Source organism: Podarcis erhardii, assembly GCF_964252035.2.
Source record: "Podarcis erhardii genome assembly, chromosome: 10".
NCBI lineage: Eukaryota > Metazoa > Chordata > Lepidosauria > Squamata > Lacertidae > Podarcis > Podarcis erhardii.
In genome coordinates, this window is record NC_138500.1 from 30,192,467 (window position 1) to 30,205,356 (window position 12,890).

Genomic DNA, 12,890 nt, shown 5'->3' on the forward strand with positions numbered 1-12,890 from the left:
AAGGTTTAAATGTAATCCTCCTCTGACATCCAGCAGCCGAGCACAAGTTAACTGCTGACACCAGGCTTTCAGGGAAGTGAAAGTGTAGTCTCACCATGAGCTGGCAGTCTCCAGAAATAGCTGTCAACCTTCTAGGACATGGGGAAGTTTATACAAAATCACTCCATTAATGTTATTGCACAGCAGGGAGGGGTACTGACTCTACCACTCTGAGGTTATGAGACATAGGAACCGGGTCTGTGCCAAGGGAGGGCAGTAAAGGAGACAAGGGTCCAAGTTAAGGGGTGAGCCATGGAGGCAGCAGGTGGCCCTATCTTCCTGGCAGCCAAGCTTGAAATGGAGGAGCCCAAGGCTACAGACACTGCGTCCTAAAAGGCTACCTGAGCCAGGACCAGAGACCGGTAACAAGGGCAGCTATGTTGTGGCCCTCCAAGATGTTGTTGGACTCCAGTTTTCATCCATCTTAAGCCAACATGGCAGATGATCGGTGGGGGGGGGTGACAGGAGTTGAGAGTCCTCTGACATATGGAGGGGCCACCAGTTTACCACTCTGGACTATAGCAGGTCAGTATAAAGACTTTGTATAAGCAAAAGGCTTGCTGAGCATGCAAAAGTAAAGATTGAACAGGAAACAGCTGCAGCTTGGAGTGCTGCCTTTAAGAGTCAGGGGAGGGTAAGGAAGGCTGGCTCTCCTGAGATTCCCTCAAACTCAAAGGAAGCACTCGTGGCAGACTAGATGAGACGTCATAATATGCAACTAGCAATCATATGAAGGGCTCTTTGAAGTAAATTTCAGCCACATCCAGACAGGGACCGTGACATGATTAGCAGGGCGCGCCACCTGCAGAGCCAACAGCCTCCTTCTTTCCTTCCTCTTGCCCCATACCAATTGGTACAATCAGGAAGGAGTCCAAGAGTCCCATGGGGCAAGGTGTGCTGAAGCTCAACAACTCTCCCTTACACATGCACTTATCCACTCTTTTCATGCAGGCCATGGCTGGTATACACAAGTATTTACAGCAGCCTTCCCCAACATGGTGGCCTCCAGATGTTTTGTACTACAACTCCCATTAGCCCCAGTCTACATGGCCAATGATCAGGGGTGATGCAAGTTGTAGTCCAACAACATGCAGAGGACACCAGGTTGGAAAAGGCTGATCTATATCATTTTCTGGAAAAAAATATCCCACTACTTTCAACAAGAAAACTACTTCAGACATTAGACATATCAAAGTACACAATGGGCAGTAGTTCAGTCCTACAAAATGGATACATGCCAAGTTACAATTCTACTCTCCTAGACAACTGTGCTAAACCAGTATCTCTCTCGCTAATGCTCATTTGAGCCAATGTTATTTGCCACTGATATTACATAGCCACAGCAACCTCCTAAGCAATTATTTCCACCGCTAGAAATAATGATAAGATCAGCCTCTGTCTCAAGCCCAAGAGAAATGTGGGAGTGTGTGGAATGGAGAAATACAATTTCCTAGAATAGGAAAGGAGATAAAGATTGTTACCTATGTTCCTTGTGACTTGGATGTTGAAAGATGACACCCACAAGAGAATAGACAAAGGGTGAGCAGAGTGTTATGCCAGAGAGAGAGATGTCAATTTGAGTTTGCACTGAAAAGTTTCCATGTCCTGGTTCCATGGTAGTAATTTAGGCTTCAATGCTCCACACTATGTGGGCATTTTCATACTTACCTCTAACAAATGAGAACATTGTAACGGGAATCGCTGTGTGAGATGGAAATTGAATTCATGGCTATGGGCACCTACCCATTCTATGGTTCCCCCGTTTTTGCTCTCTATGCTCCATGGAATTCTTACTCCACCATCAAAATATATAACTGGAACATGTGCAAAATACAGAATTATACATTAACTGCATTTTTTAGCAGAGAATTCTAGACCTTGAGAAGTGTAGTGGAGAATATCCATAAATCAGTAACCAGAGACACATTAAGTACAATCTAGATTATCTCTATATTTTTATTTGTCGTATTTGCTTTTTTCCGCAGAGCAGTATAACATCACAAAGATCAAAATAGAGACAATATCTTGTCTCTGAGCTCACATCAGTTATTACACAATAGGTACAAAACTAGGTAATTCTGTCTTATCATACAGCGTATATTTCCCCAGTCATTTATATACAAATAACTAAGCTACATGGAAAAATAGTAAAAACAAAATTCCAGAGGGTATGTTACTTGGTAAAAAAACAAGGTTGGGGGAGGAAAGAGAAGGCAAGGAAGGGAGCAGCGCTTAGAGTATTCTGGTGGGGTTGATGTCTATTAATGCATATTAAATGACTAGCCTCTAAGAATCCCTAATCAAGGGCCTACCCAACACAGCAGCTTCCAGGAGCAGTAGTTGGTGTTGTAGGGCTGCCAGCTTTTGAGTAGCTGCAGTTTATTGGGAGGCAGCAGGAGGGATAAGGCAGCAACAAGATCAGCATGGTGCAAATGCACCGGCAGAAGCACCAGATTGTCTCCACTGGTGTGTTTGCACTGTGCTGACCTCACTGCTGCCTCGTCCTTCCCCCTCCCAGTAAATAGGAGGTCAGGTAAGTAGCACAGCCTCACTCTGCCAACTGCTACTGTCCTCCCAAAAGATGTTGCTGGACTCTCAATCATCCTTGACTATTGGCCATGCTGAATGGAGCTGGAGGGGGTGATGTTGGCTACCCCTGCCCTGATGGGAATGCAGGATCATTGCCGCACTGAGGGTCAAGTTCTTTGGGCCTATCACTTTCCAGTCTTGTGGGAGAGCAAAAACACCTTCCCTCTATTAACAGCTTAGCACTGATGCCTTTCCATGTCTCCACTTTGAAAAAAGCCACATAGCCTGAGACCTTTTGCTATTACTGGACCTTAAACATAGCTACTTGAAACTGCTACTCATAAGAAGCTCCAAGAATAACCAACTTCTATGCACAATATGTATTTATATATAGCTTATGTTAAAAATTATTTTTTAAAAATATAGAATTTTTCCCAACAAGGAAATACCGGCAAGTCAGCAGCACAGACTTCAGCCACATCCTTCACCCAACCCATACAAAAAGGGAACTGGCCGTGAAGATTCGTTACAAATATGTGTAAATGTGTGTTGGAAGTGGTTGGAGAGTTGGGAAGTAAATGAGTCCCATAAAAACAGGCAAGAGTAAACTATTATCTCCTTCTCCAAAATTAGAAGTAAAAAACAGCAAAACAAAAAAGGGTAAAAGGTCATTTCAAAGGGCTCTTTAAAATCCATTCTGTTTCATGAGGAGGTATGTCATACTTCTGAACGAAGAAGTTCTACTGCAGGCACAAAGGGACAACTATTTTCTGGTGCAGGGACCTGACACCAAATCCACAGCTGGTACAAGAGCAGCCCATTAGTCTCTTTTGCAATAAGAGCTGTATCACTGTGAAAGTGTGGTTGTGCTGCACTGGAAAGGGGAGAAACCAGAGCCCTCTCCTGTTCCAGTTCTGCAAAGGCGGCGCACAGCAGCTCAAGAACTGGCTACATCTAGCTCAAAAGAGGGTCAGAACGAGGGCTTACGAGCATGCTTCAGCTACGGTGGCACAACTCACTGCTACGGCTTAGTAATTGGAGTGTCAGTTACAAAGAACAGCTATGTGGGTCTGAGGGTTCCTTTTAAAGCAGCAACAGGATTTTGAAAGCCAACCCACAATAATATATTGCACACGTCTAACTGCAAAGAGAGGGGTAGTTTTTTTATTTACAGAAACACATTGCTTTTTAAATATCTTCTCTTCTACTTCCTTCATCAGTCCCTCAAGCTATTTCAAGCAGGGGATATGAATGGAGCTGTTGTGCTCCAGCATCCCACCTCCTGTCCGGTTTCTTCTGGAACATACAGTGTGAGAGTGCAAACCGCAGCAGCACAACCATCCCTCTTCCTCCAAGAAGAGTAACCACAAGTTTTAGAAAACCTGCCTAGCCCCACACAAACACTCTTGTCTAACCAAGCACAGCTTGGATGAAGGATGCTGCTGCTGTCCTTGAGCTCTGCATTAACTACAATGTGATGCATGGGTGAGAGAGAATATTAAGGCACAGAGAAAAGGAACAAAAGAGTCTAACCCCAGAGATCCTCATTTCAAGACTCTTCACAGGAGGGGTTAAAATCACCGTAAAAGAGCAGGTGTCCATTAACCACAGCAAGCTGTGGGAGAGACACATATAGCAGCGTAGACCAGAACAAGCCTTACTGGTAGTGAATGGGGAAGAGGAATCGAGAGAGGTGTCAGGAAAGGAAGAAGTCTAATGTTATTCCCCTTTTTTTGCGGGCAGTATTAATGCAGGCACAATTAACCACAACGGCAGCAGAGAAGTACAACACACTGCAGTTAATTCTATTGCCCTTTCCAGCTTTAAATCATCAAGCAAGCCAAGGTGTCTGGTAAATTCAGTGACCGATAGGCTTTTCAGCTTGTAAAAGGGGCCTTGTGATTCTCGCTTAGTGAACTTGTGCAAGTACAGGCCAGGCCTAGAGAGGTTAATGGAAAACCAATGCATTTTTTAAATCACGTGGACTGAAGGGAATGTAATGGCAAGGTAACAAATGCGCATCACAGATATGTTTACATCTGCTGGCGAAACTGCAGCCAGTCCGGTACAAAAGCAAGGGAAGAGAAGGTGGAATGCTCACCATCCCAGGCAAGCTCTATCCCACTGGCACTTAAAATTAACTATTAACAAAAGTAAAATATTGATGACAGCAAGAAGAACTGGTAATTTACAACACATGTTCTGGAATTTTAAAACACACCAGGATGTAAATGCCTAAGGAGGAGGATAGATGTGATAAAGACATTTTAGTATTAGGAGTTGCAGAACTACTCCTCCACAAGAGAAGTTACATAAGAGAATGAAAAGAATGATGTGTTCTGCCTCTTCGAGTGCAACTAGACATCACCCAACAGGTAGTTCCCAAGTGCCCACTCGAGAATCAGCCAGTGTGGTCCCCCACCCACAATGGATGAGGTTGTGCAGCTTGACTCAACAACCTGACTGGAATGTACATCCTTATCCTATGTCCTGAACAATTGTGTGTGACTCTCTGAACGGTGGAAATTAGCTTCTGGAAAAAATGTTTCCAAAGATGGAGCAAATCCTATTTTCAGAAAATGCACTGTATTCTCTTCAAGTGTTGGGCAAGGAACCCATCAGAAAAGCTACCTTCCGCCTCAACAAGCATATTTCACTTAGGCTCACTGTTCCAATCCAGAAGGTGTTTTTCTTCTTTTCCCTCTATCATACTTCTCCTACTCTAAAGCAGAAAACCAATCCCTTCTGAAGCACCCAATGCTGATCATTAGCAGAGGCAGAACATTAATGTGACTGTATTACTATGGAATATACTGTGTCTAAGAGAATTCTGGTCACAAGCCAAAAGTTGGTCAAAAGTTAATACTGGGGCAACAGTTAGAGACAGGGTTCAATCTATATACCAAATTAGGTCTAACAGGTATCTAGAAGTGCATTTTAGTAGTGCAGTTGGGGGAGGGGTTGTTTCTGCTACTTTCAGCCAGCCATATTTGAGACAACTTAGGTAAATGGGTAAAGATACAGCCTCATTTTTTCAAGTTTCCCTTGTCTGACCCTTCTTCCATCTGCCTTCCCCATTAACAACAGCAGAAACCCAGCATACAGAAAGTGTGGTCCCAGATCTTTGTTGTATTCTATGCCAGGTGAATTTAGTGTTCCTTATTAAGTGAAATCTGCTCCAAGTTAAGCCTTTCAAGAAGAAACTAGGAAAAAACAGTCCAAACCACCTGCATTAGTCACAATGGTCCATGCTCACAATTGGCAACAGGAAGTGCCCATTCCTGACTTGAGCACCATATTAAAAAAGGGATATGACCTGTGTTTCTGGTTCAATAAATAAAGGGAAAGTTCCAGGCTGGGCCATGCTTCATCATCTGCTTAGAACTCATCATCTGAGCTCAGGAGTAGGGTCTTCTCATTGTCACGAGCACCAGAGCTGCTGTGGGAGTGTGAGATCGTGTGACTGCCATTACGCCAAGGTGGTCCATGTTCTAGGGTTGACTGCTGAGTGTACTGCTGGTAGGCAGGGGAGAAATTGTGGATGGCATCCTGCACAATGTCATGGGGGTTCATGGTCTCCTTAAGGCTGCTAGAGATGCTCTTCATAGGGGCACAGTGGCCTAAAGAGAGAGAGAGAAATTAAGAATGACTGAGGATAGAAGTCTTCCTCTCCCCACCCCCAAATATCCCATTAATGAGAGCAAAAGCTTTTACATCACTATTCAAGATTTCTTGCTGAAACCTCGATTTTTTCCCTAAGAAACCTTTTTCTCGCATATCTTTTTTAAACACTGCATTCAACTGGAAATATTGCAACCAAACATTCACCTGTCAAAAATGTATAAATTATTACTTGAATGGCACACAAAAGATGAAGAAGTAAAAACGGTTATGATTCAATGGGCCAAAGATTTTGGTTATAATATACAATTAGAAGAGTGGATTAAACTTTGGAAAGAGGGAACGAAATTCACCGCATGTACTACGATAAAGGAAAATGTCATGAAAATGATATACAGATGGTATATAACTCCTGTGAAACTTGGAAAGATGTTTAAAGTTAGTAATAAATGTTGGAAGTGTCAAGAGAAAGAAGGGACATTTTATCACATGTGGTGGGAATGTAAGAAAGTGAAATGCTTTTGGGAAATGATTTATAATGAGATGAAAAAAATGTTGAGATACACTTTTGTAAAGAAACCAGAAGCATTTTTACTTGGTATGGTAGGGAATGATGTTGGAAAGAAAGATGTGAAGTTATTTAGATATGCAGTAACAGCAGCCAGAATTTTGTTGGCCCAAAGGTGGAAACAGGAAGAAATGCCAACGAGGGAAGAATGGAGAATGAAATTGATGGAGTACGCAGAAATGGACAAATTAACTGGGAAAATTCGAAACCAACGCGATCAGAGATTCACCGAGGACTGGAACAAATTTACAGAGTATATGAAAACTGTGTGTGATCAGGAAATAACGCTTGTAGGATTTCAAGAAGCTTTGTGAAAAAATAAATTGGAATGTCGCTTAAAAGAGAAGATAAAATAGGGAATGTTAAAGTGCAACATAAATGTATGAAATGTGAGAAGTTGTGAGAAATATGAAAATTGTCAGATAGGCTGATGGAAGTCAAAAAGAATGTATAAGTTAAATTGGATGTTAAATTATAAATGGATTGGTTATTGGAAATTTGAATAAAAATTAATTTTAAAAAAAATGAGAGCAAAAGCTGCTTGTGGTGCAACTTTTGGCAGTTAACGGACTGGTTACACCAGCCTGGAGGCATGCTAAAGCAAAATGAGTGACATACAACATGGTGGCAACTCTGGGGAGGCAGCAGGAGCCAGAGATCATCACCTAGGCTGCAATGGGCTGCTTTCAAGGATCAGGAAAGGTTACACAACAGAAAGGTGTAACTAGAGGGGCAGAAAATCCGCTCAGGAGGAAAGGTAACTTATACTAAGTGGCTTGAGCAGCTCGTGGTCTGAAACAAGGGTAGGAGAAAGATAGCAAGAGAAAGGGAAAGAGGGACTTATGTCCAAAGTAGATCTTCATTTCTGCTGGCAATAGGAAGCAAAGATGGAAGTCAGATCAAAGTGGAAGTCACACTTTAGGGTAGGGAATGGAGAAGATCAGCCATTGCATACACCACATACCAGTGCAGAAACTGTTTCCAGATGTTCCTAACTCTGTCCCAGGAAGTAATCTGATTGTAACTGGTACCTACTTACTCCAATACTTTTACTTTTAAATTACTACAAAACATGCAGTTTGGACAACGTATTGTGGATAACTTTTCTTTTAGCAGGGTGGGGGTGGATGGGGGACAAAACACAAGTATACTAATGGCCTAGTCAACAGATTGAAGACAATGAGTCAAATAACCCCCCCCACACACACACACACCTGAGACCCTGGAGGCTTCTTTAAAGTTTCTATCACAGCAATTTCCTTCTGCTGAAGAGGCAAGTCCCTCCTGCTTTAAAAACAACTTGGCTCTTTAGTAACCAGAGCAGCTGAGACAAAAACTTCAAAGCCACCTCCCCTTTCATTCATGCTTCTCCTGAAGTACACATACGTGCATTTGTTATACCTAATGGTATGCACACAGGACAGATAATGCAGGGAGCTGAAAAGAGTCACAGTAGCAAATAGCGCCTCAACAAAGAGACAGAGAAACAAATGAAGAGAGAGCATGTCACCTACCATATGGCCCATATGATGGAACAGCTGCGCCAGACACCAGAGCCCAAAGCAAGGGAAAGAGGAAAGAGGGGGGGAAACAAGAGAGGAAGATATGGGAAACAACAGTCTGAAAAGGCATGTTATTCTCAGGCTCTCTACCAGGAAATTACTACAATATTCATCTCTATAGCAAACCAAGTACAATTACTATTAAATACAAAATTTCAGAGGAGACTGTCTGTAAAACTCTACTTGGTTCTCCCCTGCCAAATATCTACAAGTGGGTTTCCTAGTCTATTCCATCTCAACTATGCTCTGGACCTAGTCCCCTTCCCCTAGTCCAGACAGAACTGATACAGTAAACTTTGTTTACCATATCTAAGAAATGGCTCACCATCCCAAATTTTAGCATTAAGAGGAGGAGAAATGTATAGGAACATAATCACAGACTTTGTGTGCAGAAGGTCCCAGATTCAATCCCTCTAGATAGGGCTGGGAAAGACCACAAACTCAAACTCTGGAGAGCTGCTGCCAGTCAGTGTAGACAGCACTGAACTAGGTAGAAGAAAAATCTGACTTGGCATAAGCCAGCCTCCTGTGTTCTCAAACCATTCCTTCCAAAGGGAAAACTTTTTATGCGGAAATTATTTCTATTCTTGCATGCAGGGAAGCTCATAATAAATGCAGGGGAGTTCCTGTATAGCCATCGGAAGGACTCTCAAGAGAGTGTCTCCCATAATTCAATAGAAGATTGTCTTTCAGCCTGTACAGCTAGGGAAAACCAAATCAGAAGACGACCAGTGTGCAAATGTGGCCAATGGGAAAACTGTGTTCAGTTGCCCAGCTGAGGAATTTATACTGTGAACAAGCTCAGCTGGGAAATCTCCCTTCTTTCACCACAGGCCCAGTAATAAGTACCCTGCCTCCATACCTTGCGCATCAAGACGCTTGTCTGCATAGACCTTGTATGTGAACGCATGGCGCAGAGCAATGGCTGCAAAGAACATTTCCACGCAGATGATGAAATCCTGGTAGCCAGCAGCCACGGTCCCCTTACCCACAGATACATTGGCTGAGTTGATCTTTGGGATTGCACCACACCTCTCCAGAATGGCCAACAGCATCCCTGAGCAAAACAGAATCAAAATGTAAGACTTAAGGGAATCTCAGAACACTCTACAGAACAATGTACTGTAGGCCCAGAGATCAGTGTAGATAAGAAGCTCTCTGTTGCCACCTCCTTGTTTTAATCTTTCTTTGTTGCAACATTTTATCATTTTAATCAGATTTTGTTTGTATTTTTCTTTCTTACAGTAACCTGTTTGGAGAATATTTGTTGAAAAGCAGGTTACAAATTGCCCATCCAAATGATAATAATAAGTCTACACAGAGGACACTTGCCTAACTAACAGTGTAATACTTTAAGACAAAAGCAGAATGGCTAAGTATGGGTATTTCAGAATACACAATATAAATAATTTTCAATTCTCATACAAGGCAGAATCTGCATTTCACCTACAGCGAAAAGGCAACACTGGTGAAAAGAATCCTAAACCAAATAGAAGAAAAATGTGTCATGTGTAATTAGGTTTTAATTGTCTCTCAGACATTCCCAGTTACATCTACTTCTGGATTAAAGGCATGTGTGCTTGTCTCACCTTGCCAGAATGACAGGAAAATGACAGACTTGACCATGAAGAATTTCAGGACAGGGCTGTAGGGACTGAGAAGTTCACGTGTGGCAAAGTAAAAGAGGAAGAGGGCATAGAGGGCCAGGCTGACAGAAATATTGTAAATTATCGTCACATAGAGATACCCATTGGTGACACTGTAAGGGAAGAAAATATGAATGCTCAGTTTCTCACATACAGTGTTTCTTAGCTCCTGCAGTGCTATAAAGACTTCTCCCTGCTCCCAGCTCCATCACTAAACAATGACCCAATGCCAACAGGGAAATTATACTACCATTACAACCAATTACAGCAACCTCCATTTCATACAACATAGAGCTTTTCTACATTGAGAAAACATGGTAGTTACAGGGAAAATGTATGCAAGCCGGCACATTTGTGGGAATCAACATGCACATGCTTTACCAAAGCTTTTCCTGTGACTGCAGAGGTCAAGGGGCCATGTTAATAGGCTCTTATTTGTATTTTGTTTCCAACTTCCTCCTCCAGTGTTTTGTGGCAGCATACCATATATTTTGAATTTATACTCACAGCAGTTCTGTGAAGGTGGCCCAAAGCAACTAGCTCAAGGTTTACCCTGGGAACTTTATAGACTCTGATTTCAAGGTTCTGAAGCCAAATCAATCCACCTTTTTGCAGCCATGACATTACTGCATTCTCCCAGTTCTTATGATAGGTAAGTCCTTCCTTTTCAGTTAAGACTCCTAGTCCCTCATAGGACTGTTAGATAAGTGTTTCGTGACAAAGAAAACTCTATAATTTAGAAATAAACTATTTACTTACTCGAAGTCCCCATCCTGGTACTTGCCAAATGCCTGGAGGATGACTGTAATAATTGCCATGAGGGGTTTTACCACACAGAACTGCAGAGTGGCCTGGAAAAGAGTAAAAGGAGGAGGAAGGCAAGATGGGTATTGAGAAGAACAAATGATCACAACCTTCAGGCTTTGATCTCTAACCAGTCAGTCCCATTCATCTAACTGACCAAAAAAAGCAGCACTTTCAACTTGGAATTATGACTGCCATTCTGCTTCTTGAAAGAGATGTTAATCTGCTCATTAATTAGCCATGTTCAGAGTAAAAATATGTTTAAACACAGACAGCTTCTGTGTCTAAAAGCTGTCTAAGAGGCCACCCAAGCAAAGGCTGGGTGAATGGACATCTGTATGCAGACTGGACACAACTCTTATTTCTCCTTTTCATATAATACTAAAGAAGCTGTTGGGGTTCTAAACTGATGCCTGAAAGTGGTAATAAACTGTAGGACACCTAAGCATATTGAAGCACAATCCAGACAAGACATACGTGTTCCTGGTTGGGAGTGAGAGGGACTCAGGGTGAAGCCATGGATAATGGTAACAAGAGTGGGGGTCACCTCAGTGGCTGCAGCAATATTGTGGCATACAGCCCAAGAATTGTGATGACCCTATCTCTGGTGGGTCAGTAAAGGCATTTTTAATTCCAAGAGACTTTTTCCTAAGTATCTGCTGGAGGGAGGGAGAGAGGGAGGGAGGGAGTATTCTGCAGTCTGTGCCTTTGTTACATTTTTATTGTAGCATTTTAATGTATTTTTACTGGGTTGTGCCCAATTAGGTCCTACTCAGAGTAGATCCATTGAAATCAGTGTACTTAAGTTAGTAAAGTCCACTGATTTCAATGGGTCTACTATGAGTATGTCACATACAACCTACTGTATTTTAAGCATATTTTCATTGTTTTGCATGATTGTGATTTTATACTTTTGTAAGCCACCCTGAACAGTATATAGGCACTAAAAATATGGGATATAAATCTCTAAATAAATAAATAAACAAACAAACAAATGTATAATTGAAGCTCCCTCTTGGCAAAGGAAATGGCACATTTGCTTTCATAGGCAGATTGTGAGCTAGGCATCATGTTCAAAGGAGGAAAAGCTAGTGGAAGATTCTGGGATTTCAGCAGGAATCTCCTGCTTTGTAGAAAGCACTCAAGCAGGAAGAACCAGCCTTGCAGTCATATGAAAGAGAAAGCCAAAAGAGGGGGAAAGATTGCTTGTGATAAGATGCTCTTGGGTGGTGACCATAAAACTTCAATGAGATTAAAAAATCCCAGCACAATCCAGTTGGTGAGTCACTGCTATGATGTGAACTGGAAAAGGTCAAGCTAATTGTTAAACTTGCTTCTAAGCTTCCTCTTCTCCATTCTGGGGGTTGTTTAATCATTTTCCTGCAGCCCAATCCCACAAACTTTTATTTTTAGACACTTCCTGGTGAAGAAAGTGTTAAGACATTACAGGGACAGCATGTGGGTGATGTGACCCAGACAGTTACTCTGTCACTGGGCAGAAGTCTAGGGGAGGACAAACAAATCATCAAAATGTGGTATGGCACTAGCCCTCTTCTGAATCATATCTCAGACACATTTAAGCTCCTGTCCAGTGGCCTGAGAATGTCACATTTGCCCCAGGCAAACGGAATGCTAGGAGTAGGAAATGTAGCTCCTTCTTCACTGGAGTGGAACATTGGGGAGAAGGAGAGAAAGTGTTCTCTGATCCAGTCAACCCTGTTGTTTCAACTACAATTTTCAGAGAAACATTATGATGTGCAGATGATGATGATGATGAATGAATTTATATACTGCCCAATACCCCGAAGTCTCAGGGCAGCTCACAGAAAATATTAGCAATCCCAATATACTTCTTTATTATCACCTCCACAGCATTCAGAAGAGATAGCCTCCTGGGTTGTAAATATGGAGAAAAGAATTCCAAAACACTTGCTCTTGGATCTCTCAAGGACATACTGCTGTACATACACAAGCACTCTAACATCGACAGTGAAATTGCTCATGCTAAATGAAGTTCCAAAGTTAACATATTTTCACCATTCACTCCTAATCCCAGGCCTGTAGCCAGAAATATGATGGCGCCGGGCAGAGACACCATTTACAAATCCTTCAAAATCTAAA

At 42.2% G+C, this 12,890-nt stretch overlaps 1 protein-coding gene across 2 annotated transcripts in view; it reads right to left on the bottom strand.

Annotated features, from left to right (window-relative positions):
• Window positions 1-1,970: 1,970 nt before the first annotated feature.
• Window positions 1,971-12,890, bottom strand: part of TMEM184B (transmembrane protein 184B) — a 33,499-nt gene continuing 22,579 nt past the window's right edge. Inside the window, exons 6-10 of one of the 2 annotated variants that reach the window (XM_081878763.1) lie at window positions 10,725-10,816; window positions 9,909-10,078; window positions 9,182-9,376; window positions 8,272-8,295; window positions 1,971-6,188 (exon numbers count right to left, since the gene is read on the bottom strand). In XM_081878763.1, coding sequence (XP_081734889.1) covers window positions 5,947-6,188; window positions 8,272-8,295; window positions 9,182-9,376; window positions 9,909-10,078; window positions 10,725-10,816 — 723 coding nt within the window. In that variant the 3' untranslated portion in view covers window positions 1,971-5,946. The remainder of the gene's footprint in view (window positions 6,189-8,271; window positions 8,296-9,181; window positions 9,377-9,908; window positions 10,079-10,724; window positions 10,817-12,890) is intronic. The other variant, XM_081878764.1, reaches the window with a different exon arrangement.